This window comes from Rhinatrema bivittatum, chromosome 7 (assembly GCF_901001135.1).
Source record: "Rhinatrema bivittatum chromosome 7, aRhiBiv1.1, whole genome shotgun sequence".
NCBI classification, from domain to species: Eukaryota; Metazoa; Chordata; class Amphibia; order Gymnophiona; family Rhinatrematidae; genus Rhinatrema; species Rhinatrema bivittatum.
This window is the reverse complement of record NC_042621.1, coordinates 162107599-162123764: the sequence shown is the minus strand read 5'-3', so window position 1 is coordinate 162123764 and position 16166 is coordinate 162107599. Positions and strand designations below refer to the sequence as shown.

Below are 16166 nucleotides of genomic sequence, written 5' to 3'. Positions count from 1 at the left end.
TTTCCTGCTCCATCTCATACACTTAACTAAAGGAAGAACATGATTCTTTCCATAAACAAGGAGGCCTTTTCTTAGTACTCTTTGACTGACAGGTTTCTGGAGTCCTGGTTAGCAGAATATGAGAGCCTGATAGCTGCCAGTAAGTAATCCAGGATAATGCATCCTGGAAGTAGATATTCAGCACCACTTAAATTTCAACTTATCTGGGTAAGTGGCAGTGGCTGAATATCTATCAGTGTTCAGTGGCTGCCATTTAGCCGGATAACTAATTATCCAGCTAGTAGTTAGCCAGCTAAGTGGTGGGTAGGATGAGAGCATAATGGGGAGGAGTTAAGAACATATGAAATTTCCATGCTGGATCAGACAAAGGGTCCATCAAGCCCAGCATCCTGTTTCCAACAGAGGCCAAACTAGGCCACAAGAACCTGGCAAGTACCAAAACACTAAGAAGATCCCATGCTACTGATGCCAGCTGGATAAGTAGTAATATTGAGATTTATCCTACTAACTCAATAGTCATCTGGGTATATTCAATGGTGTGGCTGCGCTGCTGAATATCCTGGAAATGATAGCTGGATAAGTTTATCTGGCTAACTTCCATACCTGGTTAGGCTTTGAAAATGAATTTCCTGGACAGGATAAGAGGAACTGCTCCTGTGTATCTATGTGACAACCACTTAAGAAAAGGTCTGCCATTCTCCATGGGGACCCCAAGAATAGAAGAACTTACTGCTTCTAATGGAAGACCTGAAATAAATAATACTATGCTCCTGACTTCTTTTCAAGGAGGATTTGGAGCCCTAAAACCTGTGACTGACAGAGCCAGCCTAATACCATTGTCCCGAGGCCTACACTGGAGGGAATAGGGAAGTCTCCTGAGTCTGTACACAGTACAGAAAACATCAATTGTTGCCATAAAGGAGCATGCCCAGAATAGAGCAGCCTGCTGCAAGAAGGGGACTTCCCCAGCCAAGTCCATTGTCCTGGAATACTTGAAATGGCTCCTAACCAGGACTGGTCTTGGTTGGGGGAGGGGAAGGGAAGGGAGGAGGAGCTTCTAATAAGCACCCTTAGTTGGCCTCTGAACTTTGGTTCCCAAACTTCCAGGTCCACTCAAAAAGACGGTTCTCTTACAGAGGATATAACTGTACAACAAGGCTGAAATTGTCATGGCTATCACTCTGTGGGGGAGCTCCTGAAAAACATGACCATAAACTTTGTGGCTCCCTCTTGACCTAGCTCTGGAAATTAAGGGTCACCAGTATCCATTTCCTGAATGCTACAAGCTGCTGGGATTGCTTGACTGCACCATCATCCCAGTAGAAGGGTTTTTAATGGTACTACGGAGGTGAGAGGGTTAGGAGTGGGAGAGGGAGAAGAGGGAGGAGTCTATTTTAAATGTGCAGGACCCAAAAGGAAGCAGGGGAAGGGGAAAAGTCACTGAGTAATGTAGCAATTTTTATTTTTTAAATTCTAATGATGGAGGGATTTGGAGGGGTAGAGGTGAGGTTTGGCTGGCAGGACTGCTCATTTAAATACTGAATGGGGTAAGGGGAATCGGTCCATAGGCCCATGCCTCATTTCTATTTTTTGTCCCTCTACTCAGCCACTTAACTGGCCATATATTTTTTTTAATATAGCCAGTTAAGTTTAAAGTTTTGCGGTCACACGAGGCTGGAAAGCTTTAGATCTATTCCAGGGCATGGCTACAGTTAGTCAATAAACTGTGCCCCCAGAATGCCCATTATATTTCCTGCTAATTTTTAGCCTGATAATGACTTATTTAGCTGGATAAGTGTCCCAATATTTAAAGAGTTATCATTTAGCTGAATAACTTGCGGCTTTGAATATTGACCTCTGTGTGTTTAAGTAAATCAGGGATTTTTCTATACTCTTTGTCACAGGAAAAACTATGCTGATAAACTTGACATCGTACAATGTATAAAATTTATAAACCACATGGAGCAAGAAACACAAGAACATTAGAAGAACTTGAAAGAAGAAATAATAGTAACAGAGGAATGAATAGGTTGATAGTGTAAGGATAATGGGCAGAAAAACAGAAAACATGATGGCAGATAAAGACCATATGGCCCATTCAAGCTGCCCATCTCCTGCTCAACTTTACAGTCCCTTCCTCTCCCGCAGAGATCCTCTGTGCTTGTCCCGTGTTTTCTTAAATTCTGACGTTGTCCATGTCTCCACCATCTCCACTAGGAGGCTGTTTCATGCCTGTTCCATTGTTTAGTAGAGTAACAAATTTTGACTACTATTAATTTACTATTTAATATACAAAGATAACATAAAATAAACACAATATGAAGTGAACATTATAATTATTTAAAAGCATCTTTAAAAAACAACAATGTTTTAACACTTTTCCTACAAATTTTTAAGTTACTTTGTTTCCAAATTTCAACTGGCAAGCTGTTTCAAAGGGATGGAGCTGAATAAGAAACAGTTCTAAGTCTGGTCTGCTGGAGTCTAAAATCACGCATCACTAGAATTATCTGTGGATGTGGCCCTGCTGAAGGCAGTGAACGCCCTGGCACATACAAATGCAAATTTTGAATCAAGGATCAGGCATAATCTGAATGCAACAGTTTATGGGTTAAAACTAAGAGGCTGCGCGAGGATACGTTAGAATTTTTAATCATTCGTGCACTTACACACTTATGTTCTGTAGTGCACCCATCGCATGTAAGTATGCTCCTAATCTGAAGAGGCCACTCGAGCACAGCCAGCGTGCATATTTCTTCAATAGGACCATGTCGGCTTTTATGTACACGTGTCAGCAAATTTTAAAACATGCTCGCGCGAGGCTCATTCCCAGTTTTCCAATTAGTCCATCAGCTTGTCCAGCTGATAGCAAGATCTTTCAAAACCCTCTGGTTCTTCATCCTGCACACACTGCCCAGTTGACCAGGACCTCTCACCCTTTCCTATAAGCTCTAAAACGTGAGATCTAAAAACTTGCTCCTCATCAGGAGCAGCAGTAAAGTTACATGGGTGTATAGTGTATGCACGCTGTGGGTTTCGTTTTTAAAATTCAGAGTTTCATGCACGTCTTTACCCCGCCCCTTATTCCTCACATGCACATAGGTACATATGTACGCTCATATTTTGCAGCTTTTTAAAATCTGCGTTGCTCACGCACAGCCCACATACGTGCATACACGGGCATTTTTGGACAAGCAATGCTTTTAAAATTGACCTGTAATAGCTTAAATTTGGCTTGGCAACCAGTGCAATTCCAGTAATACAAATACACCCCACTTAGCAGCCTTGCTGCCGCATATTGCACCAACTGGAGCACACCAATGAAGTTATTGGGGAGGCCAGCCTACAATGGTTTCAATAGTACAAATGACCTAATACTAATGCCTGAAATATGGCTCTGAACAATTCTTTAGCCATATATTAAGGAAGTAGTATGATTGATTAATTAGGTTATTGGAACACAGCCTTTCAACTATCGTCAACATTAGGTCAATGAAGTTCTTTGAGACCTTATCAACAGTTCTGCACTGTATGGGTGCTTATATCTCGACAGCCATTGACATGATCTCTTTTTATCAATAAGAAATATTTATTTTTTATTATTGTCTCAGGTAAAATTGATCTGGACAAGCCATGACCTGGATTTACCCTTGCAGCAACTCTTTCTCTCCATCTTTCCCTGCCTGGAAGCATTGCCTGTAGTTTGGAACTGTACCTTCCAGAAGTCCCCTGTCTCCTTTTATCTTCCAATTCAGGGGTGGGGACTGGAGTCGCAGGCTCCCTTCTTCCCAGGACTCCATCTCCCAGGACCCTGCATCTCCCTGAAATGATCCCTCTTGTGGGAATCCCATGGGTGTTTCCTACCAGGCTCCCTAGTGCCCTGGACCTTGTAAAATATAGGCTCTGTCACAGACCTTGAGTAGCTATTCACCTCCACTGGAATGGATTATATTGTGCAATTTCCTAGTAAAGTGAAGAGAAAATTGTTTATGCTCCATGAATAATAAATATCTATTTTCTAGTGTTAATGAAACAAAAGAATTCTTATTCAGGGCTTAATGGTCACAATAACCATCGTGAAAATGATTTTAATACTTAACTGTCTTCATCGAGTGCTAAGAGAATCACATTTAAACTTTCAAGGATTTTCTTTTCATTCTCAGTCTGTGATCCACAGAGTTTTAGGCATTCCAGATGGTAACTGAGAGAATCTGAGTATACAAAAAAAAAAAAAAAAAGAGACATGAAAGAGAGCAAGAAAAAATAATTTGCCTTAGCAAATTAAAATGTAATTCAATGCTGCATCAGTAGATAAGAATTAGTACAATATCTGATTTCATTCAGCCATAAAATAATGCAGTATGTGACTATAGTACCAAGGTTAAATGATTTTCTTATTTATCAGAAATATCCAGAGAATTATATATATACATACAGACATACATACACATACCGATCTATATATTAATCCCCACCCCATAATTTAAGGTGGCTCAATGAGACTTGTACATTTGAAATGAAAACCCAAATGATTTAAAAAGATAACTACAATTCCTGAGATAAATGAGATATTTTGCTTATTTTCAATGTGCTGTATATATTACACTGTACAGACACAGTATAGCAACATTTTGCAGCTTTATGAGTGCACATTTTTGACTTGCACTGACAAAGTTATATGACTGTCAGGTTTCCAAAGATTGTATGAACAAGTTGCGATTTCAGAAAAGTATTAATTTTGTCAAGCATGAGGTCCGATGTATTTGGAAGATGACACTAGGGCCAACAAATGCACAAGGAAGGACCATAAGTAGGGATAATAGCCTTGCCTTTGCCCCACATCAGTGTGGTGGCAGCAGATGCTTCCTTGGTTAGAGCACACCAGATGGTAGGCGTCAACAGAGAAAAGCTAGCAAAAGAGGTCCAACTGGGGCGAATTGTCAGCCCGTTTGCCTGGCCCCCACTTGAGCCTCTTGTGCTATCCCCATTGGCGTTAGTACCATGTCGGAAAACATAGTCTTATTCGTAATCAGTCCTTCTCAGAAAGGGCTTTGGTAAATGATTTTATTCCCACATAGTGCTACTCAGTACAGTATGCTTCATTTGATACTGCACTGGAACTGATCAGGGTGTGCAGGCAGGGAGCACTCGTGGCCAAAGCAGATAAAGAGTTGACTTTTCGACTATTGCCAGTTCACCTGGGCAGATTCTCACTGCTAGGATTTCAGTTCAAAGGGGCCTACTACTATGACAGGTGTCTGCCAATAGAATGCTCAGTATCCTGCACCTACTTTGAAACATTTAGCTTGTTCCTACATCGGGCCACAGGGGATGGGGTGAATTTAAGATCATTGGTGCATTACCTAGACTTCCTCTTCATGGCAAGAGGGAGTACATCTGAATGCACAAGGCTATTTGAAGCGTTTTGAGAATTAGCGCACAAGCTTGGCAGACAACAATAGCCTTGTGCATTCAGAGTACATCTGAATGCTCAAGGCTATTTGAAGCGTTTTGAGAATTAGCGCACAACCCTTGGCAGACAACAAGTCCCAAAGCCTGATGAATGTCGTCACATTCCTTGGATACACATGGAGTCCAGATTCCCACAAGAGAAGCTGATGACACTGTCCAAGCTGCTATCAGACACCAAGCACAGCAGGAGTGTCATACTGATGCACATGAGGTCCTTGATTGGAAGCCTGTCCTTTGCAGTGAAGGTCATCCAGATGGGCAGAATATTTTTGCACCACTTAATTCGAGCCACTGTGTGACTGCCCCTCAAGCACCACTGCTTGAAAATCAGCAAGTCCATTTCCATTTGGCGGAAGTTCCTAGAGGACTTTAATGGTGTTTCAGCATGGCTTCCTCAGTCAATCACCTACAATGACTTGCAGCTGCACTCAGACGCATCGGGGGGCATTGGCTTTGGCATTTACTTTAGGGGAGTGTGGTGCATGGCCCGCTGAGTGGGTACACAGCAGATTAATCAGGAACATCACCTTCCTCGAGCTCTCTTCCCCATCATGGTCGCTGTTCATATATGGGGTGAGGCATTCAAATGCCATCAGGTAGTCCTGTGGTGCGGCATAGTACACTTGTTAAATAAGCAAACATTTAAGTGCCTCTGGCATCGGAGCTGCTAAGGGAATTTGTTTTCTGTTGCCTGGCGTGAGTGAAACATGTTTTGGGGGCACGGAATGAGATAGTGGACTCTCTTTTCTGTTGCAAGTGGTCCCTATTTAGGAGGCTGATGCCATAGGATGGAAATGGTTGGATAGGAGGTCTTAGAGCAGTTATGGTCCTTCAGAACCAGATGGCATGCAAAATGCTGCGACAGTCACTCACTATCTCCACACATGGAATGCCTACACAAGATAATATGACAAGGTGACGGTGTTCCTATATGATCACGGTTGGACTGGGGAGAGGGGTTCATAGTGCAGGCAAAACAACAAGGCCTGTCAAGAAGCATGGTTCGCTCGCACCTCACAGCCCTGACATTCTTTATGAAACTCAAGCATGGTAGTACAGAAACTCAATACTTCACAGTAAAAATAATAATGAAGGGCTGGGCTAGGAAGGAGCTACCACGTCATGATGCACAGAGGTCACTGACACATGAGCTGTTGCTGCAAATTTGGTGCACTATATCAGGCATTGCCACTGATGGGTTTGAGATCATGCTGTTTCGGCCTGCTCTTTCACTTTGGCGTATTGCGAGTTAGCAATTTCACAGCACCATTCTGTGTTGAAGGCAGTCAAAAACTGACCAAGCAGCATGAAGGCAGACCATTACATTGACAGCGGTGCCAGGTCTCGGAACATGTCCAGTAAAGGCCATGATGAATTACATAACCATACACCCCAAAGCAGATGGCTTGCTTTTGATCCACTGCAATAGATTCCTTGAGTAGATACCAGTTCGCAGCTGTGTTAAAGAAGTCCATGGTGGCAGCTGGGTTGCACAGTGAGTGCTTCAGTACTCATTCATTCAGCATCAGAGCAGCATCCTGCGCTGCCACTGTGGGGCTTCTGAAAACATCCAAAACATGGGGAACCTGCGATCCAGGCAGTATGTAGCATACATACGACATAGTAATGGTTCCCCTGTGCATGTGTCAAGCGGGATACTCGACAAAGCATAACCTTCTTTTGCTTAATTCTAGCCACTATTCGTCTTTCTGCATGGATTATTGATCATTCTTTCATCATGCACACTCATAGAAATGCCATACAAGGGAGGTTCCACTTGGACCTTGGATTATCGGGAAAAAGATGACTGGTCAGATGGCTGGGGAGAAGGAGCATGCACTGGAATCAACTATGTCCCCTTCTTTGATCAGGTGAAGTGGGATCTGGATGGGAAGGTTTTGAAGAGTGGGGCTGGCTTAACCTTATTGAACAACTTCAAAGATGATATAAGTCAGTTAGTGACAGAATGGCCGGGCACCAAAAATTTCTAGTCAGAGATCATACCCTGGCGATGGATTCTAGGCAGTAGATGGTGGGGGCGTTACTGAGCCAAATTGAATTATCAAGTGGCCAAGACACTCGCAGTTTGGCGGCATAAATTTGCAGCATGAATGGGTAGATGTACATCTTTCTGAACTGTACACATGGGATGGAGTACATCTATAAGATATGGGCAATGACTTGTTTTTACAGGTAATAGAGGATGATCTGCAACATGGATGCATTAGCTGCAGCTTGAGGGGGACTTCTCATGCACCAGCCAGCCATTGCAACTTGGCCTGCTCATGAGGAGATCTCTATAGCGGGGTGACCGAATCCAGGAGGGATGATGTAGGGATAACGAGAGATAATGGAGATGGGAAGGTGCCATTTAAGTGGCTAGGACCACACCTGTACAGCAGACAGAAAGAAGGGAGATGTCAGGCCCTGGGATTAGATCTTGACATATTCAGGGCTGGAATACGACAGAGGAGGGGCTCTTTGTAAGCCTGCTGTGTGGCAGCATACTCAGGGCTTCTCCCAGGATGTTCTCCCCCACCACACTTATTGGAGCTCACGGAAGCAAAACCTTGGAACATTTGCTTAGGCAGATGCACATGTACACAGCTAGTGGCACTTGCCCTTGTGGGAAAGGTGCACAGGTCTCGGCACCCCAATTAGATTTCCATGTTAGGGCATTTAATAAATGCCTGCGTCCATTTGCATCCAATACAGAGTATGGTGTACTATTTGCATTGTGAGTTATTAATATGGTTGCTATTTACATTCTGTGTTATGATTATGGTTATGGTTTGGGGTATATGGGAAGGGAAAGGAGGAGGATGGGATCCCGGTGTCTAGACTGCCCCAGTTACTGATTTTTGCAATAGTCATTTTCCACTGTTTGTTGTATGAGCAGATGATTGCTCAAATATATATTGCAAAAGGAAAGACATATTGTGGTCCATGAAATTTTCATTAGTATACAGGGAGGTTTTTTTTAGTAGATACTTAAAGGTATTTATACAAATGAATGTGTAGAAATATTTACTCAAATTTGTTCAATCAATATATACATTTATGGGAAACATTTGTATTTGTCTTTATAATTTTTAGCACTACTAAAAAATTTGATTGAAATGAGGCTCAGGTTAGATCTAGTCAGTAAAATATGAATTATTTCCTAGAATGAGTTACTTTTGTCATGTTTAATGACATCACTGCATCACTAGTTCTATCTGTAACCCCTGTGCTGATGCCCCAAAAGGTGACTGTAAAAGTCATCGTCAATTCTTCGAGCTTAACCTATTCACATTTTCCCAGACACTTGCTAAAACCCCTTTCCGAGCTTCAAAATTCCCTGATGAAGGGGAGTGGGAGGGGAATAAGACTTCTCTTTGTGCATACAGCAGTAATAATCACTGACTGTGGTTGCCAACCGTTTATGGTGGAATAGTGAAAAAGATTATTTACAAATCCATATACAACACAATCTATTTACAGTTTAGCTCTACAATAATTCTATAAATTCATTTTTGATCCTTCCAAAGAACAGTTTTAAAGCTCCCTCCTATAATTTGGTGGATAGGATTCTTAAATCGAATTTAGATGACATAATTTAAAGTCTAGTGTCTCATACCTTTAGCCAGATGTTCAGAATTTATTTCTTACTTCTTAACCATTCTCCTTACTGTCCTTGCTGGTACCTGGAGGGTACCTCCACACTTCTCTCTTCAATATCCAGTTGATATGATAGTGGTTAATACCAAATAGTAGAGATGTGAATCGTGTCCTCGATCGTCTTAACGATCGATTTCGGCTGGGAGGGGGAGGGAATCGTATTGTTGCCGTTTGGGGGGGGTAAAATATCGTGAAAAATCGTGAAAAATCGTAAAAAATCGAAAAAACGTAAAATCGCAAAACCGGCATATTAAAACCCCCTAAAACCCACCCCCGACCCTTTAAATTAAATCCCCCACCCTCCCGAACCCCCCCCCAAATGACTTAAATAACCTGCGGGTCCAGCGGCGGTCCGGAACGGCAGCGGTCCGGAACGGGCTCCTACTACTGAATCTTGTTGTCTTCGGCCGGCGCCATTTTCCAAAATGGCGCCGAAAAATGGCGGCAGCCATAGACGAACACGATTGGACGGCAGGAGGTCCTTCCGGACCCCCGCTGGACTTTTGGCAAGTCTTGTGGGGGTCAGGAGGCCCCCCCCAAGCTGGCCAAAAGTTCCTGGAGGTCCAGCGGGGGTCAGGGAGCGATTTCCCGCTGCGAATCGTTTTCGTACGGAAAATGGCGCCGGCAGGAGATCGACTGCAGGAGGTCGTTCAGCGAGGCGCCGGAACCCTCGCTGAACGACCTCCTGCAGTCGATCTCCTGCCGGCGCCATTTTCCGTACGAAAACAATTCGCGGCGGGAAATCGCTCCCTGACCCCCGCTGGACCTCCAGGAACTTTTGGCCAGCTTGGGGGGGGCCTCCTGACCCCCACAAGACTTGCCAAAAGTCCAGCGGGGGTCCGGAAGGACCTCCTGCCGTCCAATCGTGTTCGTCTATGGCCGCCGCCATTTTTCGGCGCCATTTTGGAAAATGGCGCCAGCCGAAGACAACAAGATTCAGTAGCAGGAGCCCGTTCAGGACCGCTGCCGTTCCGGACCGCCGCTGGACCCGCAGGTTATTTAAGTCATTTGGGGGGGGGGTTCGGGGGGGTGGGGGGTTTAATTTAAAGGGTCGGGGGTGGGTTTTAGGGGGTTTTAGTGTGCCGGCTCACGATTCTAACGATTTATAATGATAAATCGTTAGAATCTCTATTGTATTGTGTTCCATAACGGTTTAAGACGATATTAAAATTATCGGACGATAATTTTAATCATCCTAAAACGATTCACATCCCTACCAAATAGGTACCACTGGTCTTCTATAAATTCCAACTTCTTCTCCTCCTAGGAGTGAATGGAAATTCATTCCCTCAGCAACCTTCACAGAGTCACTAGATCTCTTAGGGTGAAATATTCCTACTCCTCTTTCAGATGTTAAACATAGAGTCTCTGGATATATCTGGAGAACCTCAGGTAGGTGGAAAAATTAAAATAAAATTTCAAAATATAACAAAAAGTAAGAAAGAAAAGGTAGATAGATCTTCTTTTACCCAAAATTAAAAGGGACAAAACATGGCACCATTAAAGTTGGTAAATGGCATGCTTTCTCTTTTTTTAGTTCCAGGTCTTCATTCTTGAGGCCTAAGGGTCATTCCCCAAAACCAAACCTTAGATTTCTACCATGGAAATCTCCCACATGGGGGAGCTACACCCAATCAAATGTACTTTTATTCCCTCTATAAATATGGTATACTCCTCTTTGTAGAGACTCTTTTCCCATTAATTAAAGTTTGGATTCAGTCACAAATTTACTTTACAATAGACAATAAAATAAGAACACCACAACATCATCAAAGACATGAACAACAAGTATGGAGAACAATAAAACAGATTTCTGTAATGGCTGTCCACACTAACCACCACAGGCACTGCACCTGATACAGGCACTCTAATGCATGGAACTTGCTCCATCCTGGACATTAAATAAAGTTAATAATAAAAACATACTACAATATCATAAATACACAATAAATCAATCTACTTAGAGTTTCAGCTGCAAAACAGAAATAATGTTAGTCCGTTTCATTTATATCCTCCTGAAACATTCTAAGAGACCTCATTGCCTACACTGCATGGGTTAGAGAGTAATCATGAGCTGAACTGTTAATTAGCAAAAGTCTGGGAAACTGTCAGAAGTATACATCAGTTTTCATAAACTCATCAAAGATGAACATTTGAACTTGCAAAAACAACTGTTGGTCTTACAAAGTGCTTAATGTGTGTTGCGACCATCACTGCCCGACATCTTCACTCTGCCCTCCTTACCTCTTTGGCGACTCCCTCTTTGGTTGATGGAAGTTTGCCTCCTCCGACGTCCCTGGACCGGCTAGACACTGCCTTCCGCCATGTTCTCCAGAGGCCTAAGGGTGCGCGTGCGCACGGCCCCGACTCAAGTACCAGCAGTGACGTGAATCTCAGGGGCATCCCCCTGAGATGACGACATCCTCACCAGATACTTAAGGTCTTCATTGTTGCTAGTTATTCGAGTTAGCAAAGGTTACGGTTAGGTTTTCCTAGCTTCGCTGCGGATGGGATTCGCTCTCCGCCCTCCGCATACCTTGCTACTCTGCCTCCTCGGACTTTACCAGGGGTACCTCGGGGGCCTCGCTCTCTCTTTTGCTTTTCAGGTTAAAGTCTGGAACCGGTACTCGCTCCTCGAGGGCCCACGTTCCCGGACCTGCTACCAAATACAACTTCTGCCAGGAAGTCACCGCTGTCTACAACACCAGTGAGTTACCATCTCTCTCTCAGAGCTTTCCCTGGAACCAGGTACTCGCTCCTCGAGGGCCTACTTCATTCCAGCCTTTGGGCTGCCTCAAGAGACTATTGTGTAAGTGTTACCAGCCAGGTTCTGTTCCCGAACTCTATATACTCTGCCTACTCAGGATATCTTCAGTTTCTCTACAGCTCAGCCATCCTGGGATCGCTGTTCCAGTGCCTGAGGGACTACAGCCCAGCGGGCTCTTCCAGCTCACTACTGCCAGCTCTGGTGGTTCACCTGCAGTTTAATAAAAGAACTAGTGTGTGTCTGTCTCCCAACTCTGAGCCTGACTGGTGGTCCCTCTCGGGATCTTCCCCCTTGGTCGTGGTCATCTGCCACCGGCCCAAGGATCCACCCACAAATATCACAAATAATAAGAATGTGTGACTTTTTTAAGTGAACTATTTCAAATCCTGGACATTGGAAACACTAACTATCAGATGGCAAGCAACCTCTGCTGAATTGGGAAAAGTTTTCAATATCTTGCATGAACAATACTAGTATCATGTCATGGCAAGATTTATACTGATTGATTTGAAAAAGTATAAGCAACTAGGAGACAATTGCTGGCAGAACTTTGAATATTTACTCGGTTGCTCATTTTGGGGTAGATTTTCAAAGGGGTACGCACATAAGATACGCTTGTACCCCCCGAAAACCTACCCCAAACCCCCCCTGCATGCGCAGAGCCTATTTTGCATAGGCTTGGCGGCGCGCGCAAGCCCCGGGACGCGTGTAAGTCCCGGGGCTTGCAAAAAGGAGCGGTCAGGGGCGTGGCCAGGGGCGCGGGTAGGGATCGGGGCGTGTCCGGGGGCATGTGGGCGGTCCAGGGCGTGGCTGAGTGCCCCGACACAGCGGCCTGTGTTGGGGCCTGCCGCGCCGGTGCACGTAAGTTTCTACTGCCCGGAGGCAGTAGTAACCTTTCCGATAAAGGTAGGAGGGGGGTCTAGATAGGGCCGGGAGGGTGGGTTAGGTAGGGGAAGGGAAGGGAAGGTACGGGGGAGTAGAAAGAAAGTTCCCTCTGAGGCCGCTCCGATTTCGGAGCGGCCTCGGAGGGAACGGGCAGCGTGCGCAGGGCTCGGCGCTCGCAAGTTGCACAAATGTGCATCCCCTTGCACGCGCTGACCCTGGATTTTATAAGATACGCGCGGCTATGTGCATATCTTATAAAATCCAGCGTACTTTTGTTCGTGCCTGATGCGCGAACAAAAGTACACGCACATGCTCTCTTTTAAAATGTACCCCTTTATTCATAAGCTTCCTATGCGGGACCATATCAAAAGCTTTGCTGAAATCCAAGTAGATCAAATCGAGTGCTCTTCCTCGATCCACACATGATATAATATAGGAGCTTCCTGTGTATTTGTCATACTTTTCATGCATTCTGCTCATTGCAGTTATTAGCTTGCCTTCAGGATGTGGCACCTGATGGCACTCCTTGTCTCGGATCTGCATGGATGCAATAACTTGACTCTATGCAGACCCTTTATGGGTTAACTTGGCTGGCAGCTGAAGCAGTCCAAAAACAAATGGGTTCACTGCTTCATGGTTAAAAATGATGCAGGACCTATTTGCATGAACTAGCACCTGTGCTTGCCTCATGCTTTCCACACACTATGTATGGCATAAGTGTGGAGATGTAAGCTTTTTCTCTTTGGTTGGCAAGCCACAAAGCTGAATCTGTTTATATCAACACTTCTCAGTATTTACTTATTTGAACAGACACTAGCCTGCTTGTGTCTTAGAGGTGTGCATCCGTTTTCCACGTATTTGTAATCCGCAACTTATTTTGTCCTATCTGTTAAATACATGGGGAGGCGAAACGCATCGCGACTCCCCACGTATTAAACAGATTTCTGTTTTATTCAGCTTCCTAAATAAAAATTTAAACCCCCCACCCTCCTGACCCCCCCAAGACTTACCAAAACTCCCTGGTGGTCCAGCGGCGAGTCCAGAAGCCATCCCTGCATTCTCACACCCACGTTTGCTGGTTTCATCATGACGCCGATAGCCTGTGTCACAGGGGCTACCGGTGCCATTGGTCAGTCCCTGTCACATGGTCACCGGCGCCATCTTGTGCTCCTACCATGTGACAGAGGCTGACTAATGGCACCGGTAGCCCCTGTGACATAGTATGGGCAAAGGCTATCGGTGCCATTTTGAGTCCTGGCATCGGACGGCAGGTCGCTCCGGGACCCCGTTGGACCCACAGGGATTTTTTGGCCAGCTTGGGGGGGCCTCCTGACCCCCACAAGACTTGCCAAAAGTCCAGCGGGGGTTCGGGAGCAATCTCGTGCATGCCGGCTGTCCGATGCCAATACTCAAAATGGCGCCGATCGCCTTTGCCATCACTATGTGTGACATAGTGAGGGCAAAGGTGATCGGCGCCATTTTGAGACGCAAAGGCAAAGGGCAAAGGCGATTGTGTCTCAAAATGGCGCCGATCGCCTTTGCCCTCACTATGTGTGACATAGTGAGGGCAAAGGCGATCGGCGCCATTTTGAGTATTGGCATTGGACGGCCGGCGTGCATGAGGTCGTTCCTGGACCCCCGCTGGACTTTTGGCAAATCTTGTGGGGGTCAGGAGGCCCCCCAAGCTGGCCAAAAGTCCATGTGGGTCCAACGGGGGTCCCGGAGCGACCTGCCATACGATGCCAGGACTCAAAATGGTGCCGATAGCCTTTGCCCATACTATGTCACAGGGGCTACTGGTGCCATTGGTCAGCCCCTGTCACATGGTAGGAGCACAAGATGGCGCTGGTGACCATGTGACAGGGACTGACCAATGGCACCGGTAGCCCCTGTGACACAGGCTATCGGCGTCATGATGAAACCGGCAAACGTGGGTTTGAGAATGCAGGGATGGCTTCTGGACTCGCCGCTGGACCACCAGGGAGTTTTGGTAAGTCTTGGGGGGGTCAGGAGGGTGGGGGGGTGTAGTTAATTTTAATTTTAGCTGGGACAGGAATTTAACTGTGATTTCAGGATGGCTTCCTGGCTTCATTAGAATCCTGTCTGACATCTCTTCTTTCCGTGCGTCTCGTGTCGCAACACATAAGCTATAAAAATAATCGGAGTGGGAAGAAGAAAAACATTTAGGTGGCTGGCTTTCCATGAATTTCATCTCATTTAATGCTTATTTAGTTTATTAAGTTAAATAAAAACACATAAAAAAACATGCTCCTCTTAGTAGAGACTAGGGATATGCAGGGGGAAAAATTAATTTTTATTTTCAGTTTTAGGGAGGACTTTTCCCCACAAATTTTGGTTCATGGATTGCTTGATTCATTTCATTTGTATGAAAAAATGAATCAAACAATAACCCCCCACCCCTCCCAAAATGGCCAAAAAATTAAAAGTGAGCCTCCCTCCCACCATCTCGGGAAAATGCTGGGTCCAAGATCCCCGGCTCCCACTTACCCAGTCTGATGGGAAACTGCTGGCTAGGGCTTGACCAAAGCCTTAGATTTGCATACGCCGAGGCCATGGTAGGTAGCAGTGGTCTTGGCCTACTCAAGGCTGATGCCTTGGCCTGACCTGGGTCCGATGCTGTGGCCAGGACCTATGCTGCAACCCACCCCAGAGGCCGATTCCTGATGCCTGGTGCTGGAGCTCAATTGCAGGCCCTACACCATGACTTGACCCGGAGGCAGATCCTGATGGTGGGGCCTCAGCCTGGACCCAGACCCAATGCCGTGATCTATCCTAGAGGCCAGATCCTGACACCTGGACCTTGGCCTAGGCCAGAGCCCAAACCCAGGCCAGACACTATGACCTGACTTGGAGGTTGGGTCCTGATGCCTCTGCCTCAGCCTGGACCCAGGCCTGATGCCACAACATGACCTGAAGGCAGAGTCCCAATGTCCAGGCCTTGGCTGAGGGTCAGGCCCAGGCCTCTGAGTCCAGGCCTGGGAGCTCCTCTTCTTTCTTTGGCTCTTCAATGCCAAATGATGGTATCCACTGGGGTTGTGGCAGAGTTAACTCCAGTGCATTCACCACACCGGATGGCAGTATTTTGATATACAGCATTGTATGGCATTGCCATACATCAAAATGGCGCTGTCCACTGGGGTGAATACATGGGGTCAATTAACTCTGGTGTGACCCCAGTGGATGCCATCATTTGAAGAGCTAAAGAAAAGGACTGAGAAGAGAGCTCCTAGGCCCGGGATCCGAAGCCTGGGTCTGACCTTAGTCAAAAGCCCAGGTGTCAGGCCCGAGTCCAGGCTGAGGATTGGCAACAGAACCTGGCCTCCAGGTCAGGTTGTGGACTTGGGCCTGGATCCGTACTGAG

At 45.6% G+C, this 16166-nt stretch overlaps 1 protein-coding gene across 1 annotated transcript in view; it reads right to left on the bottom strand.

The window, feature by feature from the left end:
- Positions 1-16166, bottom strand: part of LOC115095556 (rap1 GTPase-GDP dissociation stimulator 1-like) — a 264340-nt gene that overhangs the window by 157182 nt on the left and 90992 nt on the right. Inside the window, exon 4 of the mRNA XM_029609455.1 lies at positions 4101-4211. Within this exon, the coding sequence (XP_029465315.1) occupies positions 4101-4211 (111 nt within the window). The remainder of the gene's footprint in view (positions 1-4100; positions 4212-16166) is intronic.